Raw genomic sequence first — 15,228 nt, forward strand, 5'->3', positions numbered from 1 at the left:
TTTAATGCTTCAGACATTTCTCTATCTTTGTATGTAATCTGGCTATTATAACCAAAGCAAGAAAGTTGTTTTTTCAGAAGCTCTAAAAAAACATGTTTGTTGTTGTCCTTATTTTGCGAAAAGGGAAAAAGCAATCTTGGTTTGAGATTTTTCTTGAACTCCTCCTCTACTGCAGAACATTTGTATTCTGTTTCTCACTGTGGAACCAGCCATAGCTAATTTCTCTCAGCTGAATGCTTTTATTGCCTGGCTTGAGCATATTCCCAGGCTTCTGCCATGATTCTGTCAGTCCTTCCAGCTGAGTTATTTCCATTTGATACAGAATTTTTTTTCCTTATTGGAGGAGATTGCCTGATGTTAGCAAGTTTATTTGCTCTTGAGGAGGTCTTGTCTCTGATGATATAAGGGGAAATAAATTAAAGGACAAGGAGAAAGGTCAAATTCAGAACATATTCCACAGCTAAGTGGTGAAAAAATTTTCCTGAGAAGTGCTTTCTCATAGAGAACGCTCTAAGGCAATTAGAGTACTCTCAAAACATGTCCCTTACTTGTATCTGCATCAGCAAGAAASAATTACTTAGAGATTTGCTTGCCAATAGTTGTCTCCCACCTTCATTCTATTTTTTGGAACTTGAGGAAATGCTGTAGTGTTCAACAGTAACTGAAAATTGCTGTTCAGTGGTTGGTTGGATACTAGCTAATAGTTTGCTATTAATTCTTTTTTTCACAGACCTATGTAGCCAACATTCTTATTGCAGTGAATCCGTATTTTGATATACCTAAGTTTTATTCTTCAGAAACCATTAAAAAATACCAAGGTAGATCACTTGGAACATTACCGCCACATGTTTTTGCGATTGGTATGTATTGAATCTGTATTTGTCTTTTATAAAACAAGTATTAAATGCTTTGTTGTTATATGTTAACACTTTTATTTTCACTATTATGAACTAAAAGCACCAATTTCTAAAATTGCAAATCTTCCAGTATTTGTTGTGCAATTTGAAGAATTTTTGAAATTAGCAATACTGGCAGCTAAAGTTGATTATTCTGTACCTCCAGTGTTTTATATCTTAGTTTCAAAAATATAATTTATGATCATAAAAATAACAAATGTAAATTTTAGAAATGAAGAATGACATAACTATAACTGGTACTGTCTTTCAATATAGTGATTGTCTTTCTCTTTTGGCATATTGCCAGAGCACATGTGCTGTTGCTTTTTAGAGGTTTGTTTTAATGGCACAAACCTGATTTTAGTCACTTTAGAAGTAACAGTATTCGAGGAAAAAAAAGTGCAAACTACACATAAACAGTTGATTTCTTGCTACTCTTGTCAAAATGTATTAAACCTATATATGTGAATTTTGTTCTGTAATCAAACATCTTTTGAAGTGTGAATAGCTTGTTTTTCTGTACCTCTTGCATAATAAGAAAATTACCCAACTGTTTTTCAAAGTATCCTTGTCTCAAATGTCAAAAATTAGAAACTGCACCTGAAGCTTTCCTTTAAAAAATGTAATAATCAAATCAAAATCAATCTTAAGCTATTTTATAAATATATTTAATTCTGGAGATTTAGTCCTAGGTGGTGGTTTTGTGTTTTGTTWTGGTTTATCCTGGATATAGCTTAGTAGGTCTTTTTATTTAAAGACTTAATGCTCTTATTTGTCAGTGTTGGAGGGTAGGCAATTGTAATATAATTTAAAGGGAAMCAGACTTTAATAGGTTGTAATGCTCTTGATTGTAACATTTTGCTTTTTATTCTTTAAAATGTTAATTTTTCATTTTTGTATTATTAAATTTTATTTAATATTCAGGAGAGTTGCAAGCATAWTTTTTGTCATGTTTAACTTTTTTTTGTTTGTTTAAGCTGATAAAGCATTTCGTGATATGAAAGTACTCAAGATGAGTCAGTCCATCATAGTTTCTGGAGAATCAGGAGCTGGAAAGACAGAAAACACTAAATTTGTTTTGAGGTTTGTACTTTTGGACCAAAATTGGAGTCTCTTATGTTGATGCATTTATTTGACGTGTAGACATAGCTAATTGTAAGCTAGTCAATGACAGTTAAGTAGATTTAAGACACAATTCAGGATGATAAGTATATACTTTCACATACACATTAATATACCAAATTSATGGCATTGAACTTGCATGCTGACATGATAACATATGGAAATGACTGTATTTTCAGGAAACCTACTCTGTTGTTGGTTATTGGTTTATAAGGCAGTCCTTTTGATATTTGTGTTCCTAGAATAGATGGAAACAAAACTAGACATTTTAAGTGTGTCTTGCATGACAGTGTTGTTTTTGCCATAAATGTGCATTTCTCTGCTTTCCTTGTCTTTGTTTCTTTAACTTGGTTGAGTAGCCAAGGTTTTTAGGTCTTGATTTTGGGATGACTGTAGGGATTCTGGAATATACTTCTACCCTAGTTTACTGAATAAGTATTGAATAAAGGGATTTTTTTAATTTAATTGATGTTCATGTATGACAGGTACTAAATGAACCTTAAACTACAGAGAGGTCATGTTGCTGGTATATATCCTTACTTCATTTTTATATATTATAATGGTTTTGACTGTATTTGCATTACACTTTATCTGCTTTAGACCTCTCTGGAACACCATAACTGGAGCACGCTGCTCAGTTCARTTGACTTACAGGTGGCATGCATTCTCCAGGGAAGCGCAGTGCAGGCAGCATGTATACATTCTGCTCACCTTGTTCCCCTGTATAATCTTTAATTCCCTTTTCCTTTACATYGTGTATTCTCTAGTATCTGTATGGGGTAGTGGATTTTGGAAGAATTCTTCTCCCAGGAAGAACTGTCATAATTGGTCATCTGTTCTTTATATCGTTCTTCTCTACCCTGTATAACCTTTAATGGATAGCTGTTAAGAGTTACTGCAAGGTGATGGAAATAATTTTTATAGCGGATATCTTAGTTGAAGACAGCTCTCAAACCTGATTCTGCTAAGAATAGAAAAAGACAGCAGGCACTGTGAGAACATCTCCGAGGAGTGTTCTCAAAGGAAGTATTCTTCTGCTTCTCAGCAAAAAGTTCCAGTTACGCAGGAGAATATCACTGCGGCTACTTTGCTCCCAATACAATCTGTGAACAAAATGTCACTGAGTTTTAAAAGTAGTTTTTTTTTTCCCCTGTGTAATCAGAAAGTTATTAATACAAATTTGTTAATACTACTATACTTTTTTGGAAAGCCCTATTTTAAGAGCTATTTTTAACATGTCCCAGATTTACCTGTACATTATTAGAAAGTACGCCCTGCACTCAGAAAAAAAACTATCACTTAAGAGCAAGTATGTTGTGGGTTTATTTTCCTATTTTCAATTTCCTTCTTCAGTTGTTAAATAGATGCTTACCTTAATTTTGCACCTGCTGTTTCCTGTCCCACAGCCTAAATGTGGGATTTTCATTAATGCTGATAGGAAGAGATACAGAGGCAGCATGCATAGAAGTAATCTTAACTTCAGGAAATATATTTGAACATTCTTGAACTTCTGGAGATTAATAATAAATATAGTTAGCATGGTAATATATTCTATTTATACAAAAAGTAATTTCAGTATGAATATCTACAAGTAATTTCTAAATGTGTCTGGAATTAATGAAAAAATCTGTAGTCTACAGGAATGTATCTTCTAACAAAAGAAAAATCAATTTGTGTTTATTTTAAAAGCATTAAAGTACTTGGAAGTTATAATCACTTTGTTCTGTCTTTAACAAATGGCTAGTAAGTATGATGCACAAACATGCTAAACTCTGAATTTAAGTAAACTGACAAGTGGAAGCTATCAATCATTTCTATCTTACTCTGCAGGTATTTGACAGAATCCTACGGTACTGGTCAAGATATTGATGAAAGAATTGTAGAAGGTATTGTATTTTATTAAACTAAAGGTTCCAAAATGTTTCAATCTTTTTTGAAATTAGAAATGTTAAACAACAATAAATAAAAGCTAGATTGATAATATTTTCAGACTTCCTCAGGCATAATTTACCAGTAGTTTATCTTGATACTAATTTCTGGAAAGTTATTTCTTATTTATGTTTTGCTTTATTTTTTACTTAGTATAGTATCCTACAGAGCTTGATCTAGAAGATGTTCATGCATGAAAGTTTGTACATATGTGTATCCAGTACTGGASGTTTCACTGTAGGAAAACTGCAAGGACAAGATTGTGTTCTCATTAGTAATGTTGATACCAGAAAGGTGTAATTCCTCCTCCCCACCATAAAGTTCTCAAAGATGGATACAGCAAYGAAGTTCTTTTAAACCCTGATTCAGTATTCTGGGCCATTTTTCCTTTTACGTCTGTTTGTCATAAAGTAATTAATTTGAATTAACACTTCTATCTCTTCTTTATTGTGTCTGTCCTTATAATAGATACTCCAAGAAGGCCAGAAGTTTTGTACATCCAGTTTATCTTTTTAAATATTGCAAGCACTATCTAATTGCACAGGAAATAACTTTTTGAATAAACATAAATATCTCAAAACCAACCAACCAACCAACCCCCAACCACTCCACAAAATGCCTTCGCTCTCAGGTCTACTACAGCTTATGTAGACTTATTTCAGAATTTAATTGCCCTCACTGTCTGTCTTAAATAAAAATTTTCTTTCTTTTACTTTGAACGTTTCTGTTTTCAAATTCAAGCCACTGGATTATTCAAAGGAAGTACTGCAGGCTTTATTCTTTTGCTGCTGTAGGATTGCTTACACCAATTTGTTAATGAAATCCCTTGTGTGCTAAAGGAACTCAGAAAGTGGCCAAGAGTTGGATAGTGCCTGTCCCAGTGTGCCATAAAGTTAATTGGTACTTGTAGGTATTTTTAGAAAAGCATTTTTAATTTAAAACAGCATCTGATGCATGAATTTTAAAGTTTTGGAGCACAATCTGAATGAGCATGCTTACAGCATCCATTTTACTAGAGGGATCTTTAGCCTGTCTGAAAGACCTCTTGCTCTCTTAGAAAGAAAGACCTCTTTCTTTTTATTCAGAATCCATACTTCAAAAATTTTAATAACATGTAAGATATTTGGATATCTGAATAGTTATCAAAGATATCTTAATATGACAATTTTGAAAATCAGATTTTCATTTTATACATTTCTACTAAAACCCCAAAACCTAGTCAAAACAAAAACATGAATGCATCATTTATTAGGACAATCTGCATTATCACCCTTAATTTATCTAACCATTGTAGTTATTCCTTCAAACTTTCGTTTTTGTAAGAGCAGATTTGTTTATGGTTATCAATGGAGGTTTAAATCTGAATTTCTGCTCAGTTTCCAGCATGTGTTTTTAACTAAAAACCTTAAAATATCTTGCTGATCTTTTCTATGGCTTATGTTAGCACATATCAGAAAAGTAATTTTCTTAGCTCTTCAGCTGATTTTTCAGAGCTAGTAGAATACAGTCTTTCAGAAGCATTATGTTACATAACTAATAAKCATTCTTAATCTGCTTAAATTGTGCATGTTTAGTATATATGCATTATTGCTGCCACACTTCCTGTAAGGCTCTTCTTTGAGGCCACTTGACATCTACAGCCAGTGAAAAATAAAATCACTCAATCACTTAACTGAGCTAACATTTGAAAAAGCTTTTTAAAGTTATTTTTGAAATCAGTACACACTTTTTTTCATTCCTAATTGTTCTAACACATTGTATGCATGATGTTCAGCTAGCATGTTTGTGGGATAAGTGGGTAATTTAGATTTATGAATGACAGTTCATTGGGTAGTCTCCAGTTGTCTCATTTCATATAGTTTATGTATCAGTTATTTACCTACTTCTTTTAAGAGAATATCACTGAATCATTTTCAGTGATAGTCTCTGAATTGTTTGTAGTATTGATTCAAATACCTTGCAGTGTGTGTGTGACATTTAAGCACTTCATTCACCTAATTGTAAATTCCACCACACTACATCTAGTACAATATGCAAGACTGATTATTCTGAATAGGTAATATTTTTTTTATAGTCAAGCCTTACTCCCAGTAAGCACCCTGAATAATCAGTATGCATTTGTTGTYGATTTTCTTTTCATAGGTTATTGATCAAATTTTAACTTTTTCTTTTTTTTTAACAGCAAATCCCCTATTAGAAGCCTTTGGAAATGCAAAGACTGTTCGCAACAACAATAGTAGTCGTTTTGGGAAATTTGTAGAAATTCACTTCAATGAGAAGGTATTGGGATTTTGATACAGATAATTTTGCCCCAGAGTGGAAATATTAGACTGGAAGTGGGCTGAATATACTTGACTTGGTTATCTTGCACCATATAACGACTATCTACTTTCCAGCCTCAGATTGTGTTCTGTCAGCTTGAAAGGAAAACTGAAGCCACATAGTACTTTTTCACTAGTGGAAAACTGTGGGCCAGGCAATGGGAAGAGTTCTTTCTCCACAAAAGAACAAAAATATTGCCCTTCATTGCAAGGGCAGAGGGGAAAGCTTACGTAAAGAGTAACTTTATTGCTCTTAAGCATTTATACATTCATGTAATTCACAAATAAGCATGAGTTACTCTATATATACAAACAGGTATAAACATGTGTGTCTTTTTAAATTAAGTATTTATGTTTTCATGTATTTATTTGAYATTTTGAGACCTTACATCAATATTATGTATCTGACAGAAATTAAGRAACTGATATTATTAAATGTGTAGTCTAGGAAGAATTTTCTGTGTTCATAGTTTCGTTTGGATAGTTGATATATGCACACATTCCACAGTTAAGAGTGACTGTGCCTGCCCAGCACATTCAAATTCAAGACTTGTTGACCATCCCTGTAGAGATTATGTATGTGCCTCCTCATCTTTGTCATATTGATTGAGGATGTGAAGAAGCAATTTGTTTCAGTTCAGGTCTTTTTCTAAGTTTTCATTGCTCARTTCATTGCTCAGTTCAGATCTTTGCTCAACAGTTTGGATAGTAAATAACTAAACTCCTTYGGGGGAGAGGGACTTTATCAATTTGGTTCAGTTCATATTAACAAAATTATGCAAAGGGTCCCAAATTTCCGCTTGGCATGATGCATGCCTATTCTGTCAACTGACRGTCATGTTTTAGCATAAAGCATTAATTGCTTTAAGTGCAGCAAATAGTACTCAGAGTATCTTCAGGAACTGCTCAGCTTGTATCAGCTTTCCAGTGTAAGACCAATCTGTTTATTTGAGCCCCCTTTTACAAGACTTCATAAGGATCTTRGTGGCTGTATTAGGTCCAGTGTAAGTACAATGCTGGGGTGTCCTGAATGAATGAATGATTTCCTAGCTATGGTCCAACTTTTAACAGTCAGTAAGGTTGTCTTAGTTGCTGTAATGGCCGTAAGAGTAGGATTTCCTTACTGTTAAGATATGGTTAGGCACATACCAGGTTTACATCCAAAACTGTGTTATCAACTTCTATCTCAGAAAATAAGTGCAAGTGTTTGAAATAAAGTGTTTACTCATAATTATCTTTCTAAAATGTTGTCCAAATGTGTATTCTGTAATTTGCCCCCTTCTTCTTTTTTGCAAGAATCTCAGTGAAATGCACTGAGTTGTAATAGCGCTATAACACCAGTTACTGACGTCAGCGAAAGTGTAAGGGTGGTTATAACAAAGCTCTTTGCAGGAACTACTGCCAAGAATTATTACTTGTGGGTATGAGCAGACCCTTCTTATCAGAGGAATGTATACCAGTGCAATAAATAAATGGAGGGAAAAATTATAGTAAAGATGACAGTTTCTTTTTTAAGCTTAATACATGTTAGGTATAGATACATTTTGATCTTCTCTTGAGCATTGTCCATTGAAAGAACCATAATCAGACAAATATAAATCGAAAACGCCTAACTTGGAAATAATCAGAAAAATATTCAGATAATCAGAAAARTATTTCTTCCTCCTAGAATTCGGTGGTTGGTGGATTTGTATCACATTACCTTCTGGAGAAATCTAGGATCTGTGTGCAAGGCAAAGAAGAGAGGAATTATCATATCTTTTACAGGCTTTGTGCTGGTGCTCCAGAAGACATTAGGCAAAAGTTATATTTAAGCTCTCCTGACAACTTTAGGGTGAGTATTAGAGTCAGTGATTCTAAAATTGCTCGTATTGCCATSCATAGATTTTTCATGTAGATACTAGTTTATTATCTTATTTGATCCTGATAAAAGACTACYTGCCGGCCACTTTTTCCATACTGGAAGATTTCCTGTACTTTTTTCTTTCAAAATTGAGAAATCTTTTCTTTTTTTYCCTCTCTCTCTCTAAAAACGTACTGTTGCATACTCAGCTGCTAGTAATTTTGTTATGAGTTCTTCTTGAGGTGTCCTCCCCAACTGTGATCCAACTGTTCTGTGGGTAACCCATCTTTAAAATAGTGTGGAAAAAAAAATTATTCCTTCCTTCTCTTACCATGCATTTAGGAAGACTTAGGAATTGCATCCTCTGTTTCTAAAAAAATTACTATTTTCTCACTCTTCCCACCTAGGATCASCAGTATAATGGCAACGGTCATGTGTCTCAGTTACAGTCCTGATACTTTCATATCACTTAYTTTTTCTTTCCTATTCTGTTTGAAATACTCTGTTCTCTTCTCCATATCTGTCATTTTCTCCAGTTCAGAATCTCTGCTGTTCYTCTCTTCATACTCCTCCATCATTCTTGGTCACTCTAATTAATATGATAAGAGCCATCAGTCCCTTTAGGCTGAAAAGTTTACCTTTTTTCTCCATTTGACCTGATGACCTTGTTCAACTCTTACTGCCAAGATTATTTCTTCTCATTAAGTGTGATTCCCCTCTTCATTCTTTCCTGAGGATGACTTATCTTCTCTAAATTTTCTATTTTTCTACAACCTGTCACTGTTCCAGTCACTCCAGTCATGGAAAGGCCAGTAAAATGTGAAGGAAAACAGTGCTGAATGTAGTACATGTAACTATACCTAAATGATAATAGACTTAAAATAAATGTGGAGGAAATAGCACTTGAATTATTGTGTATACTTTTTTTTTTTTTTTTTTTAAAAAAATCACTGTGCAGAGAAAAAGCAAAACAGAACTTTAGGAATTATTAGGAAAGGAATTGAGAATGAAATAGTGTGATATGTTGATACATAGGTCCACACTGGTAATAGTTTGCACAGTTTTGTCATCCCAACTTAGGAAGGAATGCATTCTTGGGTGAAACAGGTCATGTTTTACTTCTTCAGTTTAACTTTATAACTTTTTCTTCCAGCTTTCCTCCTTTCTCTTCCACTTCTCTAGCTGTTCAGATCTCACTGAAATAATAGATGGTGATATTAGTAGTCAACTGTATTTGATGTTTGATCAGTGTTTTCATATTAATGCTAATGTTTTTGAGGAAYGACAAGAAATGCCTATGGCAAAAGTGATCTTAAACTGATTTTTTAAGAAAAATAAGTCCCTGAAGATGCAATTTTCATGGGCCATTTGTCTTTGCAATTATGCCATTTATCTTACRGTTTTTAGCTTATCATCTCAAAATCCAAATCAGAGTCAGGTTAGGTCCTAAGATTCTAATGTGTTTTGCTCAATGCCTGGTTTCTCTTTGCTATGTTAACTTCAAAATAGGACCATCTCAAATCTAAGGCAGTTCTCATTTTTCACAGAATTGAAACAGTATTAAGGAGGATTTTTTTTTTTTTAGGTATTTGTATAACTTAATGGTTTTTTCTTCCTCCAATACCCCTGCCTACCCTTATCTCRTATGATCCCCAAGATCTTCTCTTTGTGCATTTAGCTGTCTTGGCATAGGTGCATACTTGCTAAGGGCACATGAACCAAAATGACTGCACCAGCCTGAACTATTTTCTGKATTTTGTCAGGGGGCTAACAGTCCTTCCTTCCCATGCATTTCTTTCAGGGAAGAATAAATTATACTAGGCAAAGAACTATGAAGAGCTACAAGTTTCTTTTCTTGTCTTTACCTCCCCTTCCTGCCAACACACTCATACAGTCCTGGTTACTCATGTTTTCGGTTCCCCTGCAGAAGTTTTCAGAGATTCAAAACCATTAGATAATCCCACGCTGAACCYAGCCACTGAGTAGGTCCAGGTGGCTTTGAAAGAGTCTGCACAGTGCATACGCAGCTGGAATATGCTTGATGGATAGGACGAGCTGATTTTTTTTCAGATCTTAATTTCTAGAGAAGAAATTGARTTTGGATCAGTGTAGTCCACTGGACTCCAAGTATTGGAATATGTTTGGATCAGTAAAGATACAATGGGGCATTGTCTGTCCGGGCTTTCTTGTTTGTTTTTGTTTTTTCAAAGCACAGTGATACTTAAAGGTTATACTTGGCTATTGCAAGTGTATCTTTCTTGTTGCTTTAAAAATGCAATTTCTGCTAAATTTAGTATGTATGTTTACTTGAGTTTTTAGCTTTCATATGAAAGGTATTGTCTTGTGATCTCTTGTCTCCTACATAGGTAATTATTGAATACTGTGCTGGTTCACTTTCTCAGTCTGTCAGATAAGTTTCCACTCTCTTGTTGATAAGTATGACCTTTTTCACCCCCCATCCACAGTTCTTGGGATCATGTTTCTAAGTACTGTAATACAGGGATATATGTTGTATTTAAAATCTGCTCTGCTTTGCATTCTTATTTGCTGATACAGTAAAGTTTTCARTATCATTAAACACCAAACAATGTTTCTCATCACTGTGTTTTAATATTAAATTAAAATTGTGACTTAGTTTTCTTCTGCTATTAAAAATCTTTTAGATAATATTTTGCCTTTTAGAACTTTGTACTTTGAATAAAATTCTATATAGAATTACCTGTGTTCACCTAGATGAAAACACCTTTGTTCATGAAGTGGAGCAAGGAATCATAGTTCACGTCATTCAGACAAAGGGCTCTTAAATACTTTTTGGACAGAGTGCCTACTTTCAGCTGAACAAATCAGAACAAAAAAGCTGGTGATATCATCTTCCTGGAAGAAAATTCAGTCATTATCTGAATGCTTGAACTATTCCGTTTACTATACAGCAGGATTGATACCAGAAGCCAGATTCTGAATAGGTTTTTGCTTGCACCACATTAAAAGTTTGTAATACTTTTCAAACTTTTTAGTGAACTATATTTCTTATTACTTATAGAATTATATCGCTAGTGAGAAAAAATGACCATAAAACTGTATAAAAATGTGACCCCCTGAAAAGCTTCCAATAGAAGTTTGCAACTGTTGYACTGTTACAACTCCGTGTATGTAAATAAATAAATTTTCAAGGAATGAATTCTGAACACCTACCATGTTGTTGCTATCACATAATGAAAGAAAGCTACGTAAAGCAAACCTTCATTAATAGCGTATTTTTTATGCTATCTGTAATCAGGTATGCTTTTCCTCTTTTTTTTTTTTTTTTCTGTTGTTGTTTTAGTATTTAAATCGGGGCTGTACCAGATACTTTGCTACCAAAGAAACAGACAAGCAAATTTTGCAAAATCGGAAGAGTCCTGAGGTATGGTGTATGTTTCCTATCTTCAATTACTTTATATTATTAACAAATGCAGATAAAGCTAAAGTTGATGATTATAGTTTTACAGTGTGGAATGAAATGTTCATTTTACACATTTTCACAGGTTTAAAGGTATGCCGTCAAAGTTGGCATGTTTAGAGCTCTGGTTTCGGAGTTCAATCCTAGAAATTCACTTTAAAGTGCATACTAAATCTAAAATGGAACACTATATATATAAAATTGTTTCCTTTTCATTCTTACAATAATATAACACGTTAATGCAGCATGTCTCTATGAAAGCAAAAATAAATCCAAGACTTCTTGTTGTTTTTCTTTTAAATCTTAGTATTGTCAGGAATAGATCAGGAGCAATAGTTTTTTTCCAAAGCTGCTTTTCCGAAATTTTTATTGTCTGGATATTTGGCTGATATTCCAAACTTTTTTAAAAAAACATTCATACTGCCTCATTTCCAGGATAAGTAAATTGCCAGTATACTTTTATATATATWTTTTTTGAAATATCTTCTTTCTATGAACTATATCTTATGACAGAACATAGCATTTTCTGGAGGAAAGTGTGAAACTTCACACAATTCTTTCTTTTTTCCCCTGCTATATCTCCTATTACACTTTTTAGAACTAGAATTACCAGAATTTAAACAGCTAAGYCTTTGAGCTTGTTTGCATGAAGACACTGAAGAGGTTAATCTGAATTAATAGTATATATGAATGAGAAGTTATTTAAAAACTTCATTATACTTCTACTCTATTGTCTAGTACAATTTGCATATTTTCATATATAAATATCAAATTTTCATTTGAAAGCTGGAAAATTATCTTTTTGTTTAAACATTTCTATACTTGTGTTTCAGTAACAGGGCAAGCCACATCCATGTGTAGGGTAATAAAAAGATAAGTTTGCTCAAGACCTTTCCCCCATGACCCTGCCATCTTCTTTAGCTTTGAAAACTTGGGCTTGAGTTTATTCAGAACTTCTGCAYAGAAAGATAGTACAGATATTTTCTTTTCTCAATTCAGCACTGTGAAATATATTACTGGTGTTTTAGTGTTTGTAGGTTGTGATACTGAGCACATAATGCCTTTTTTTTGTCTGAATGTACGATATTTTCTATCATCAGGGATGATGGAGTGTGAGATGCAGAAATACTGATTTGATATTACTGTGAGGCAGAAAGTTGGTAAATATATAATGCTGTCAAATTTATAGGCTAAAACATGGTTGGGAGTTTTTGCCTGTTTACCTAATTTGCCTCAAATATGTATTTATTATGGTACCTGTAGTGAAGGCAGTGTAGGTACTCTTTARGCATAAAGTATCAAAACTCACTTATTCTTACTACTGGAAGATGGACCTATGCAACCTTCTGTCACTTATGTGATTTACAGTCTGGTGTTCTGTCATAGAATGAGTCTTCTAATGGATTTGCTTTGAAGTAAGTGTTCATCTAAACTARAACAGATTTAAAGAATGATTATGAAAATACATATTAGACACTAAATAGTGGAACAAATGATGCTATAATAACTGTATGTTYTGGCCATGAAAATTTGAAAAAGTAGTGAAGTGTCACACTTCAATGACATTAAGATTTAGTCTAGCTACTTAAAGTATGTTGCATTGTCTGGTATTTTAATCAGAACTGAATAGAACTGAATACTTGCTTTGTGATTTTATGAAAAATACTAATATCTTATTTAAGAAAGCTGGAATAGTCGATTAATACTTAAATTATTTTTGTGTTTTTCTTATCAGGAAGATGAGGTGATCATTTTACATAATTAAAAAATGTAGCTTAATTTTATTGATGTGTCTAAGTCCTGTGTGAAGTGAATTTTTCAGATGCATGTGTTGTTTTGTTTTGATAAAAATCACACTTTTTGACATTAACTAGGCTGCTATTTCAAGTTAATTATGAGAACTGTTTAGTAGAAAGCATTTTAATGTCATTGTAAAACTTGAATTAGCCTGTGCATGTTCAGTTAGTCCTTTGATTGCATGCAGATACTTTACTATCTACTCTTTGAAACAGTTCATAATCAAAATGGCTTTTGATGTATTTAAATTAGCACWATCAGCAATATGTTCAATTAATATTTTAAAACCTAGGTGGTATTCTTTTAACCCCTAAAACATTGCAAACAACTTTACTGTTTCTTAATCTCCAGCAAAAATTAACAAGTATATTTCTGTAAACAGGTTTGTTTGGATACTTACTCTTTTCTGTTTCTGATTTGCCTTGTACTCTTCCCATGGCTTGTCAAATCCACTCTATCATCTTACTACAAGCACTTCAGTCTTTCTTTCAGCTACTATAGGAAGTGCTGCGTGGTACAAGTGCTTTTCTAGCTCCCTCAGCTCTTCCTTTCCACTGCTGACTGTCCTGTAATCCTCTGTCCTTAGCTGTCAAGCTCTCCAACTCTGCTTCAGAGTATCAAATTAAAACAAACTGGAGTACTTACGAAGTTTGGATTGTATGACAAACTCTGATCTCTTTCTATTTAGCTTGGTTTTTGCATGTCTTTGTTTTTTTGTCATGCTTTATTTTTGACTGGAAATAATTATTTATATTTTATTGAAAATCACTTACTGAATTATTGGCTTGTCTTGTTGTTTTGTAGTACCTTAAAGCAGGTTCCTTGAAGGATCCACTCTTAGATGATCATGGAGACTTCAACAGAATGTGCACAGCAATGAGAAAAATTGGACTGGATGATGCAGAAAAGCTTGATCTTTTTAGAGTAGTGGCTGGTGTCCTTCACCTTGGAAATATTGATTTTGAGGAAGCTGGGAGCACTTCAGGTTAGATGAAACATAAATTATTTTGTGCAAAAGTAATGAAAATGTCTCTGGATACAGATAATTTCTTTCCATGTGAATTACTGTTTTGGAATAATGCTGTGTGTTCAAGGGTAATTCAGCCTTAATTCACCCCATTTTGAGGCTGTTTACTTATTATGTTTAAGTTAYAAAGTTTCTCTGCATACTCCAGAAGCAAGTAAACTCTCACTGAAATYGCTTAAGAATGTATTCTGTGCAAAGTTTGTATGAAGAAAAGACATTTTGTTTCTTGAAACCATACTCGGATTTTTTTTTATATATTATTATTACTAAAATGCAATTTTTTGATAATGTCACAAAAGCATCTTAAAATTAGAAACCTTGTCTGTATAGAAAGGCATTAGTCCGTTGACTTCCAAAAATACCTTCTTTTTATTATTTTGAGAGGTGAGAAAAAGTTAAGAGTAAAATTCAGTCAGTGTAATCTTTTTAAGATACCACTCTCAAAACAAATTGATGTGAGGGTAGCTGGGGCTGAGTAGTAGAATGCACAAGAAGGCTGAGGAAGGTCAATGAGTATTTTGGGAATATTTACTTTACTGTTGAAATCATCCTTTGTAAGTTGAGAACTACTACGTGTTCTTGAAGGAACTGAAGAAACTCCTAGTTTGGGTGTACTATAAATAAGAGTGGTAGAAAAGTTATTTATGTAGACCTTAGGCTAAAAATAATTTAATTATTCACTCCAAATGTTATTTAAAATGTTCTTTATGTTTTTTCTAACAAGTTTACACAAGCTTGGCAGTATCTATTCATATAGGAAACTAAAATAAATTAGTTGCACTGCATCTTGCAACTCAAGATAATTTTTGGCCCTAAAGTAATGAATGGCTAGTTCTTTATCCTTTCTGCTCTTT

At 33.3% G+C, this 15,228-nt stretch overlaps 1 protein-coding gene across 2 annotated transcripts in view; it reads left to right on the forward strand.

Annotated features, from left to right (window-relative positions):
- MYO6 (myosin VI) overlaps positions 1-15,228 on the forward strand; it is an 80,846-nt gene that overhangs the window by 15,083 nt on the left and 50,535 nt on the right. For both annotated transcript variants that reach the window (XM_085316063.1, XM_085316064.1), the window contains exons 4-10: positions 731-860; positions 1,874-1,979; positions 3,849-3,904; positions 6,130-6,227; positions 7,938-8,102; positions 11,434-11,514; positions 14,152-14,332. In XM_085316063.1, the coding sequence (XP_085172189.1) occupies positions 731-860; positions 1,874-1,979; positions 3,849-3,904; positions 6,130-6,227; positions 7,938-8,102; positions 11,434-11,514; positions 14,152-14,332 (817 nt within the window). The remainder of the gene's footprint in view (positions 1-730; positions 861-1,873; positions 1,980-3,848; positions 3,905-6,129; positions 6,228-7,937; positions 8,103-11,433; positions 11,515-14,151; positions 14,333-15,228) is intronic.

This window comes from Rhea americana, unplaced genomic scaffold, assembly GCF_003343005.1.
Source record: "Rhea americana isolate MKP2758 unplaced genomic scaffold, rheAme1 scaffold_45, whole genome shotgun sequence".
In the NCBI taxonomy this organism is placed as follows: domain Eukaryota; kingdom Metazoa; phylum Chordata; class Aves; order Rheiformes; family Rheidae; genus Rhea; species Rhea americana.